The following is a 12,030-nucleotide window of genomic DNA, read 5'->3' on the forward strand; positions in this document are numbered from 1 at the left end:
GCACTTATTAAATAAATATACCGAACTGATGGAATTGTGAATACCGAGTGTAACAAAGACATACCTACTTAACTGACGATTATCACTTTGAAAACTTGTTCACATTTGTCGCCCATATGGTTAACGAGTGTATACTATATAGTAGCTTATAGTAGATATAAAACATGTGGACAAAAGACATTTTTTACGCCAAGATATGTTTCTCGTTTGCGAAGTGTCATTAACACCATTTCAAGGGCATACGCGTTGCACACCCGCAAGGGCGGAGACGGGTGCCATTATAAAGATATTACAGGAATTTGTGCTTAAACATGGGAAGCGTAGGATCTACTTTTCCTTGGAATCACACCGAGTCTCAGGCGGCAGATTGAATAAACTGCTTGACACAGATTCACGTTTCGGGTCAGCTCGGGACCAGTAAACAAAATGCCCGTTACGACATCACATCACTATCGGAAAGAAATTTTACATTTGTTTCGTAAGTTTTTTTTGTGCTTTTGTATACTTCCAAGCGCTTAGTAGTTGTTCAAAGGAGACATTTTTCTAAAGAGTAATTCCACCATATTCTGCGCGAGAGACGCGACCAAAGAAACAGATTAATGACTGAAAATTTCCATAATGGAGTACAAACAACAATACCTACTTATAATCACGTCCATATCCCTTACGGAGGAGACAGGGCCAATAGTCTTCAAAAGACAGAAAGGCCACGTTCAGCTGTATGCTGTATGGCATTATGATGGAATTGAGATAAGAATAGTGACAGGTTGCTAGCCCACCGCCTACAAGGAGAATACCAAATCTCGTAAAAGGCAGGGGACCACACGGCACACAACATAATGCAAGTCAGTTGATTCTCTTACTGCGCAGATTGATAAAGACAATCAAAAAATCCTTCACTTGCGTCCTGCCTTTATCATCACTAAGCCATCACATCCAAGTCACAAATCTTGGAGTATGACTCTTTGAGAAACTTAGAGACTTGTGATACTTAGCACTATCTCTCCCGTAAGAGAAGACGATATGTGAGTGTTTATTTCTTTCTGTTTAGCATTGTTATGAATTTTAATGTTATCTAGGCCGGGATCATCAGAGGCGCCATCTCTGTTCGGTAATTATCATCTGAATGGGAGCACGAGGGGTCACAACTTGACAATGTAATCCTGTCTCGACAAAGGCCCGGCCTGACGTCTCCTTATCTCAGACATTACACCAGCAAACATTGTCTGTTGTCACAATGACAGTCAACTCTTTATTCAACGGTCATAGAAGTCATGAATGAATGTATACTAAACGCTTGCAAAACGAGTGTTATTTTTTTTATATAAGGTACATAATTTTTTGCAATACACCAGAGTTTAACCAAAGAAATTAGGTACGCCGTGTGGTTCCTGGCATTTTGGATTAGGATCACTCCGTATCTTTCCCTCACTCCGTATAGTCAAGCACTCAAGCAGTTACAATGGTTACCATTATAAGCGTACTTTATCACTGTTTGGTGATAAAATGCCTTAGTTATAGAGCCTGATATTAATTGGGATCTTTCCCATGGATGTCGTAAAAGGCGACTAAGGAAAACAATGATAAACTTGGGACTCTCTTATAGGCGATGAGCTAACAACCTGATACTATTTGAATCTCAATTTTATCATTAAGCCGAACATCTGAACGTATCCTATCAGTTTTTCAAGAAAGTGCTGGTTTTGTCTACCCCGCAAGGGATATAGACGTAGTTATATGAATGAATGAATGAATGAACACACTTGGTAGTTGTTTTTTATATGGTCAGTTCATTGGCTACTGAACACTGACATGCCAATATAAATATGTTTGATTTCTACACATATTAATTTTAGGTGTACATGTAATTACCATAGTTTATATTATAAATACAATACGAGTGGGTATTAATAATAGACATGAATGAGGTATTTTAAATATCATCATTTTCAGCGTAACTTCAAATATCGTTGTCACACAAAAAAAATAAAGAATATCATATTTCGTCGTCCCAATGTCTACGAATAGTACCGTTACTTAGGTTTTAAATATTTAAACAACTTCACGGCTTGGTTACTAAAATCGATACATTTGTTGCCTTTTGTTGTAGTCTTTCAGTACTGAATCATCGTAGATATACTTTACAGTGATTTATACACTTTGTTACCATGAAGTTTTAACTGTGCCTTTACGGACGAAATTAGGGTGAAGTAGGTAATTAATATATATTTTTAAGTAGTCCTTTAAAAATATCGATAAATTACTTGTAGTTTGGTACTCTATCAACTTCATTTACTACAAAATTTTATAGTTCTTCTAAATCATTCCATTACAAGAACTTAAGTTTTATATTCCCTATTTAATCCTCACTCAAAATAACTGTATAAAAAATGTATTAATATGCCAAAAATCTTCAAACTACTATCATTGTAGCTAGATAGCTGTAATTATATCGAACAAGCATCGTTGATAAGGATGTTATTATCAACGCAAATACGATGCACATAATTACGAACGTAGCCAAATGCATGTTCGAAAACAGGTGATAATGTCGTACATTATATACATCTCAACAAAATTAAATACTACAAAGTTATCTAGCCACCCACACATGCACACTTGCGGTTTCTTTATCAACAGTAGCCGCGGCTGTGTTGGTGGGATGACGTCATGCTCAATTGTCATCGCTGTCACGGCTAACGAGCGACACTCGGTCACCGTACACTCGGTTATGTTTTGCCTATTTCCCTTGGCAGGTCAACATCAAATTAAACGAAAAATAATGCAACTGTACCAACGATTATATCCAGAGGATTATCTTGACTCCGTACCGATACTATGCGTGTGACATTGAATGTATTGATTCAGTTGTTTTTGGCGGTCATATTCTGTAGCCAACATGTGTACTTTCGAATATAATATCAAAGCAATTTCATAGTACATTTCGAAAACAAATCACTTACATTTTCGCTGAACTTGACGCGGGTCAAACAGTTAGATGGTGCTTGAAACATAAACAAGCCGTGTCTGATGATGTCATATGAGATCGTCACAGCATTATGGGTCTTCAAACTGCGAGGTTTCTGCACGTTTTGCAAGATTTTTGCGTGTCAGACGTTGAGGGTGAACCTTGTACTTTTGCCTTCCGCTCGTATTCTCAAGGACAGCCCTTAATTCGGGTCTCAGGTCTGTTTTTCATTGGGAAGTGACACGGTCGTCGCTCGGCCGTAAGACCTTGCTCCCCCCTTTCCTCCCCTCCGCTCCCCCGCCGAGGCTCAGCTGACGTCACCCGCGCCATCTTGCGACAGTGACGCGTTGCCTGGCAACGACTACACGCTACGCAGTTCGGAGACAAGAAATATTAATTTGCAAATTATGCCTCTTTTCAAATCTTGTTGTCTGTCCTGTTTATTGATTATCTATTTAACATAGAAATAGTTTATTTTTCCGTGGAAAATAACATGCACTAATTTCGTAGCACCGCTACGAATTTGAATCAAGTATATATACCTGGTATCGTTGCCTAGGCCTATCTACGTTCTACTTCTCTTGCAATTTCGGGATAAGGCAGAGAAAGAAAACAAAGAAAATAACGAAGAACAGGAAATGCAAACATATTTTTGTTTACCAGTTCAAAACATACAATTCACTTACCGACTATCAGTTAATCAGCAGAATGAGAAAAACTAACATAAATAATGACTTTGTCATGCACGAAATCTTTCTAATATAATGTGTCGAGTGCTAATATTTGTTTTTAATATGTTGGAAGAATATTAGGACTGCTTACTTCAAATTAGGTAACACCGGTTTGGAATTGATATACAGCCTTCTCATGAAAAGTAAGAGTGACAAATGTACTCATGAAACTCATACGCATAAATTACCCAAAAAAACATATTTTTTTAACATTGCGAAAGGCCAGATCAAGGCGGTAAACCAAAGAGCTTGCATGAAAAAGAGTTCCTAATGCATACTAGAAAGAAGTATACAGGAATCGCGATAAGTGGAAAGATCTAGTCTCTGCTTACCCCTCCGAAAAAAAGGCGAAATTTTATGATTTTTTTTAATACTCCCTGATTAAAGCCTACCTACCTACGCACGTGGCCTCCACACATGCCACTACTCTTATCCAGAAAATAAGCAGCCAAATCCCCTTTTCATATTATCAGTATGCTAATTAACACAATTATTTCCCCGGGATGCACGTGCAAAAGCCTCCCGTTCCAGCCTCCCCCCTCCCGTTGCGTGGGTGCCGCCCTCCTTCTCCCACCTCGCCTACGTGATGCAGTGTGAGTGCAATTAATTTGAAAACTCCAGATTATTGGATAAATCTGATTATATATACGCAATTTTTTTATTCTTATAATTTCTATACTTTCTATAAAAAAGACAAGTTCAGTGGCTCAGTGGTTAACAGGGTTAACAGGCCAGTATGTGATAAAAAAAATTTTTGTTTATGTTTATGTATTCATTTGCTTAATGGCACAAGCCTAGTAGAAGCCTATAAAGTTTTATATTTTAACACTCAAAACCGCATTACAGGCTGTTAAATACTTTATAGAGCAAAAAGAATTTCTTGTTTTGTGAATAAAAATGAAGAAACACTTGTCAAGAAATATCATATTTCAAATACATAGCCTCTATTGTGAAACCTTTATGTATTAAGTGGTGAGGTTTAAATACAAAAAGACTCGGGCCTTACGTTTTCAGTCCTCATTCACGGTAGAACAAATTGGTTCTATCCAAATCAAAAAACCTTCTGTCGGCAACCCAGCCAGATCAGATAGGGGCATTCGCAAGGACACCGATAATAGCATCATGTATCTATTCAATTATCTAGCGTAATGTACATCGCTCTTTGTATGCCAAACATTATCGGAGCGATTGCTAATGCGATTTTTGTTTGGACCAGCTTAGGAAAGACTAGCCGCTGCCGGCTGGTTTACTTGATTATTATACGAGTATTAAATTATATATGTAATTAACAAGTTTGGAAGGTAATATACAAATAAATATTCTGTAAAAATTTCAAGCGTCTACCTGTTCTCGTTTTTAATATTAAGCAAAAACAAGACGAAAAATAAGAATTTTTATCGTAATCCCAGTATTTTAATTTTAATAAAAAAAAAATAAATAAAAAAAAATAAAATAAATAACGTTGTTATAGCGGCAACAGAAATTAAAAATTGCAGCTTTCTAGCTCTCACTGTTTTTGAGATACAGCCTGGTACACACAAATGTGCACGTTTTACCTTTTAAGTTCTAAAACCTAACAAAAAGAAACATATTATAGTACATATACTTTCCTTTTTAAATAGTTCTTTTTGGGTCAATATTGCGCTTGAATACAACATAAATATAATCTAGAATGTAAATTGACATATATATCAAAATTGATGGCTTGATAAATGATCATTATTCAATCGTATTCCGGTATAAAACATAAATAATAAATCTGGTATACATATTGTACCAAAATTATTTCTTTGAACAAAAATATTGCAAACAGTATTATACATATAAATAAAAATTGTCCAATATTTTTGAGTCAATAATATGCCTACAACATATTATTATGTTAATGTTAAACATAGGAATGTAGTTTGGAGAAAGTTTAATACGCAAAAAGTAGTAGAAGGGCTTGATCAATGAAAATGTTCGTTATACATCCAGTCTCCATGTGTCGCCTTCAACAGTGCACACACGCAAGTACATGGGCTCCCGGGCTAGTGGGCGGCTGCTCCGGCCCTGGCGACCGCGCGCCCACGCTTCGCTCCCTGACTACGGCCCTGGATATTTGATTTCCAATAGAGCGGGTATTGGAAATCAAATTTTGATTAGAGCTATTTGAAAATGGAACCAAGCGGATATTTCGAGTGATTTGTATTTTTTTTTAAATTTATATATTTATTTTTTTAAATCGTGCATTGTATATTTTTTTTAAAATTATTAACATTGTGTAAAATGCTTGCTGTTCTTCAATTGTTGAAATTTATAAATATGTAATAAAAACAAATAAGTTTACCTAGTTTCAAATAAGCTATGTTTTAACTATTTCGTTCATATTAATGGATTCATATGTGTGGAATTTTTGAAGGATACCTACTCTGCCTATTTAACTCCCAATGAGCGTAATTTACGGGTTAACGCTTTATTATCCTTTTAAGAAATTAAACAATGAACCGTAAGAAAAAAAGGGCGTTAATGACGTCAATATCGAAGTTTCACCTCAAAATTCACTGAACGATAACGAATTTTCGGTTGAATAAGCAAAATTACGATTTTTGTTGTTGAAAACATTTTATTGTGCTATGATTTTATCTAAGCTCGGATTTTCAAATATAATGAATTCTTATTGTAGCTTTTGTCAAGGCTATACTTTCGTCGAAATATCTGACAATTTTTGGTAGATACAACTATTTGATACCGATAAAAGAAAAATGTATTATATTTTTTTTAATTATCTGCGGAGCTTGTATTATGACGTGAAACGCGACAGCGATAGTTTATCGCGCGATAAAAATGCATGCCATGCCAGCCCCACTAGGTTCATCTAAAACTAAAAAAAAACTGTTATAATAAATATTATGATACAAATAAGGCGTTATGAAGCAAATTGATATCAATGGAGCATTAATTAATAAGAGCTCCGCCTTCAACGCTAACCTTTTACACGATTAATTTCTTCTCAAGCAGAATATGATAATGCACGATTAGGCAAGTGCGGCCAAGCCACCTATAAACACACTGACCTACCACCCTTACGCCCAACACCCCTTTACCACAAAGGCGTCGTTGTGTGTGTAACGCTGATGCTTCAATGCACACAGGAGCAAATGCGTGTTAAAGGCCGACGCACACATGTAAATATTCAGGGAGAAACATAAACATAAAATAAAGAAGTACAAATGTTAAACTCTTATTTCTTTTAAAGTTAAACCAAATTTTTTTTTTATTATATTTCTTTTTAAGAAAGATACATAAAAATCCTCGAAAAGACAAGTCAAAGAACAGTTCAAAATGAAATTAAATTCACCCCATTACTTTAACTTACCTTTCAGGCTCCTATCCAGCGAGGGTAGAAACTGAAACCTATGCAAAGTAATTATGATCTTGTTCTGAGACCCCTATAATTTGCTTTCATTAGTGCCAGCCACTCATATCCTTTACTAGCTATGGCTGTGTTGAAGTTGAATCGGAGCATTGACATGTTGCATTTAATATAAAACTCATTGTAAAGTATTTGTAAGATTTTATTGGAAATATATTCTCAATTTTTGCTATGCCCCTTGCACTGTTCACTCAATATTTCTGTAACGGCTCCAAACTAGTCACTTGCAATAAATTAATCTGAAATTCGTTCTGTACCTTCGATAGTTTATGTTGCCACGTGCGGTGTGTGTACTCACACACACACACACGTGCACATTGCAGCACATTGGAGGCGCGGAATTTTGCAGCAATGCGAATAAAGCTGCAATCCGTTTTCCCTGGAAACTGAAAGTTAATTTCGTGGAGCCGTGAAAATGTTCTGGAACACTGTTTCCCTTTCATTACTGATTGTATTACATTATTGATAATACATGCCAACGGCGAATAAGGAATTCTTATACAATTTATATAAAACTAAAGAACGCCCGCGACTCCGTCCGTGTATAGAGTTAATTCCCATTCCCGCGGGAATTTCGGAAAATCTTCTCCTAGTGCACCCCTAGACTACACATAGGAACCTACGTATCAAATTTCAAGAGTCAATTCAGTTGTTTAGATTATGCGTTGTCTGTCAGTCAGTAAACGAAGAATTTAAATATATACATGGAGATCCGGATGGACAAATTTATGATAAAACAATCGAGTGTTTCTTTGCTAAATTGAGTGACAAAACATTGATAATCGAATATTCCCAGGACTAAGTGGAGTTTAATGACAGTGTAAACATTTGTTGGTGAGAGCGACACCTCCGTACTTGGCATCAAAATCGTATAAAATAAAACATACATACCTCGTTATTTGCACATCACGCGTGCTCCCACAAACAATAACATTTTTGTAAAAACGCTGACTGTTATCAGTGGTTTAGTCCTCGGTTTTTTTGCAATCTAAGCTATAAAGCTGTCAGCATTAGCGTATTCATAATACCACGAGACGGTAGGTCACACTGATTTGCATAATGACCCAACACATGACCCGTTTTTTGCTTGCCTCCACACAATGTTGACTTAACGTGGTGGCATGCTAGCTTTAAATCTATACTAATATTATAAAGCTGAAGAGTTTGTTTGTTTGAACGCGCTAATCACAGGAACTACTGGTTCGAATTGAAAAATTCTGAATAGACCATTTATCGAGGAAGGCTATTATAGGCTATAAAACATCACACTGCAACTATTAGGAGCGAAGAAATAATGGAAAATGTGAAAAAAACGCAGAAAATTATTAATAAAATATATAATGAAGATTATCTTGTATCCCGTAATTTCGATAGTTTTAGCGAAGAAGAAATATGATGTGTGCCCACTGCATCACTTCCAGCGTAAATTGTAAATGTTAATTAAAACAAAATATTATCACACTAGCTGTGCCCGCGACTTCGTCCGCGTGGAATAGTTATTTTGGGCATCATTGAAGCCCGCAAGGATGAATAATTTTCCCCGTTTTTCTTTACATATTCCATTATTTCTTTGCTCCTTATAGTTGCAACGTGATGTTATATAGCCTTAAGCCTTTTTTGATAAATGGTCTACTCAACGCAAAAATAATCTATCAATTCGAACTAGTTTTGAGATTAGCGCGTTCAAACAAACAAACACTTCAGCTTTATAATATTAGTATAGATAACACTTCACAAAATCACGTTTATTTCTCGGAGAGGTTAGGCGCTGTGACTTCAGCTTTCCACTTCCTTGCATACTTCTTTCGTTACATCCACTTTTTATAACTCTATTATTTATGTAGATTCGATGGTTTAGGGTATTCGTGATCAGACGTTTCTAGTTTCCTTAAAGGCTATGGGCTAGCCTTCGCAACTTGTCACACTGAAACATATGACCTTCGATTTTGGCTTTTTTACATGTAAAAATAGTATATAAATACTTGATATATGTGGGTGTGTGTGTTTATTATCATTATTAAATTCCACTTGAATACAGTATCAAAAACGTGAACTGAATTCACATAGTACGTAATAAACAACAATGTGACCAATTACACTAAACCAGAATCTCAATGATCTCACGTAAGACGTAAAATGATCAATTAAAAGACCAGGTACTTACGGCTATGATCCAATTGCTTGACACTGAATTCTTCAATCAGAAATCGAGAGATTAGATATAAACTATATAACACTCTTACATTAATGATCAAATTTCTATTATAAATTACATAATTTGTTTATCCAACCTCGTCAGATCTATTGTATTGAAAATGCAAAAAATGTCCTCAAGGGAACAAACCGCTTGAAATATTTTTTAAATAAAAAGAATTTTTCATAAATTTTGTCTGCCTTTTTTACAAACCGTTTTTTTCGTATCAGTGCGTTTTCGATAATTGAATAGTATTTTTAAAAACTCAAGCGTAGATATTTCATTCACATTTTACTATTACATGCCGTATTTGGTTGAATTTGACGGCATCCCGTTCATTTTAATTTTGTATTTTATTACATATTGTATTTTGTAGTACGCGAGACCTGCTATGAATAAACAATTTCGATTTTGTAACTAGCTGTCATTTTATTAAGCTGAAATAGTCTGGTATTATTAATATTTTTTTTTATTTTCGTTTTGAATAGTTAGTTAGGTACATTTTTTTGTTGCTAGTTAGGTGTTTCTTGTTGTTAGTTCAGTAATATAGTTTCATCCAGATCGTCTTGACACTTGCAATCACGCCTCTCTCCAGAACGATTAGGCAGTCACTTCATCTTTTCTTGTACCACGATCTCTGCCTATTGTTTTACTTCTTTTTTTCTGCTATCCCTTTATTTCTTTTACATTTCACATCACACACACACATCTTTTTATACAAGGTCGTCGATTTTGGTTGATTTTGATCTTTCACCAGAAACCTTTTGTCTTCAATATGAACAAATAGTTTCTCAAACCTTTTTATTAATTTTTTTAATATCTTTGCCCACAGATAACAGCTGTTGACGTCCGCAGAAGCCAGCCTTCGGCCGTTTTCGTTCTACCCCCAGCTTCTCACACCCCCTCCAAGATTGCTGCCACTATGGGTCGGAAGAAAATACAAATATCCCGGATCACGGACGAACGGAATCGGCAGGTCAGTATAAACAACTTCTGCTGCAAACAAAATTGTGACTTAATTGACTAAAAAATAATCCAAAAAATTTCTCTGAAAACATTTGATTTTAATCAAATTTGTTCCGGACGTACATTTTCGTGTATCAAACATGTACTTTAATCTCAAATATTAATAGTTTTAAGTACGTTAAAAAAAACAAAAATGCATACTGTCTGTACAAATACAAGGTTGCAAAGAGTGAAATGACCGTATGCGATCTGACCCAACAGATGTGGCATATCAGTAAGTCCCTCTGCGAAACATTATCGCAAAGGACAACGACCGCCGTTGGTAATTTATTAATTATACGATTACGCAGTATTCACCCCTGTCCAGTCTAACAAGACCTTTTTAATCCTACTCTTTACCTCCTCCGTGCTCTTTATACTCCTTACAAAGAAGGGACGGGATAGATCCATGAAGGATGGTTTAACGATAGAAGAGCAGACTGAAATGAAAGTTGCGAAGGTCAATTTGCTTATTCCTAGTTTGACAATGACTCTGGTCCTTTATTGCCCTTTGTTTCTCATATTAAGTAATAGTCAAGTGTCGTTAATTTGACAAATTAAGATATATTCTTGACAGAATTAGATTATTCAACCTAATCTAATGATATCTCTTAAATTTTTTGTCGTTAACACTGGTTAAGACTTAGTTCTTCAGTATTTTAAGTAGTTCATTGAAAAATACATCCTAATTGAAAGATAAGTGTATTATATTAAATAACTCTGTTTGATCTGTTAAATGTTGAGAAACTGCAAACATCTCTTGCAAAACTACTGTAATATCAATTCAATAATTGAACATTAACCACATTATAAAGAGGACATAGAGATGAATATGACTAATAAGGAAAATAATGGTAACTATACAAATAATACATATTTTACATTTCAGCTACGCGTTAAGTTGAATTTCAATAAATTGACGTCATATTTATGACACACAGAAACACAATTTTGTTATACCTATTTAATAAAAATTTTATATACATACAAATATCCCTTGCGGGGTAGACAGAGCCAACAGTCTTGAAAATACTGAATGGCCACGTTCAGCTATTTGGCTAAATGATTGAATTGAATGAATTCAAATAGTGACAGGTTGCTAGCCCGTTGCCTAAAAAAAGAATCCCAAGTTTGTAAGCCTATCCCTTAGTCGTCTTTTACGACATCCATGGGAAAGAGATGGAGTGATTCTATTCTTTTTTGTATTGGTACCGGGAACCACACGGCACAAATTTTAACTTCACTATAAAATCCACTGATGAACAAAGTCCTATACCATATTTTTATATCTTTTAAATATATTAAAGAAAAAAACATTGACTGACCTACTGACACATCAACACACAGCCCAAACCGCCTAGAGATTTGAAATTAGGCATGTAGGTTCTTTAGGCTCTATGGGTGCACTAAAAGAAAATTTCCCTAAATACACTTGAAATTTTCATTTCACGCAGACGTACTCGAAATTTTTTATAGTTACACCTAACAGTTTTGCCATATTATAAGTATACTCGTATGAATTTTCTAAACAATTGTTATCCAGTCAGGTTGCAATCGTCTTTGATATGAAAAAAACATTTAGAATAATTGATGATGTTTAACATAAAAGTCTAGACAAGACTATGTGGAGGGCATTATATAATGTTGGTATTATGTTAATTAAACAAAAATTTCCATTCGCTTTAAACAAAAATTTTACGACGGTCAATGAGAAAAA

General features: G+C 35.2%; 1 protein-coding gene across 7 annotated transcripts in view; it reads left to right on the forward strand.

Moving 5' to 3' along the window:
- LOC106133525 (myocyte-specific enhancer factor 2) overlaps positions 1 to 12,030 on the forward strand; it is a 60,817-nt gene that overhangs the window by 32,932 nt on the left and 15,855 nt on the right. For all 7 annotated transcript variants that reach the window (XM_013333284.2, XM_060947890.1, XM_060947895.1 and 4 more), the window contains exon 2: positions 10,141 to 10,284. In XM_013333284.2, coding sequence (XP_013188738.2) covers positions 10,231 to 10,284 — 54 coding nt within the window. In that variant the 5' untranslated portion in view covers positions 10,141 to 10,230. The remainder of the gene's footprint in view (positions 1 to 10,140; positions 10,285 to 12,030) is intronic.

The sequence above is a fragment of the Amyelois transitella genome, chromosome 3 (assembly GCF_032362555.1).
Source record: "Amyelois transitella isolate CPQ chromosome 3, ilAmyTran1.1, whole genome shotgun sequence".
In the NCBI taxonomy this organism is placed as follows: Eukaryota; Metazoa; Arthropoda; class Insecta; order Lepidoptera; family Pyralidae; genus Amyelois; species Amyelois transitella.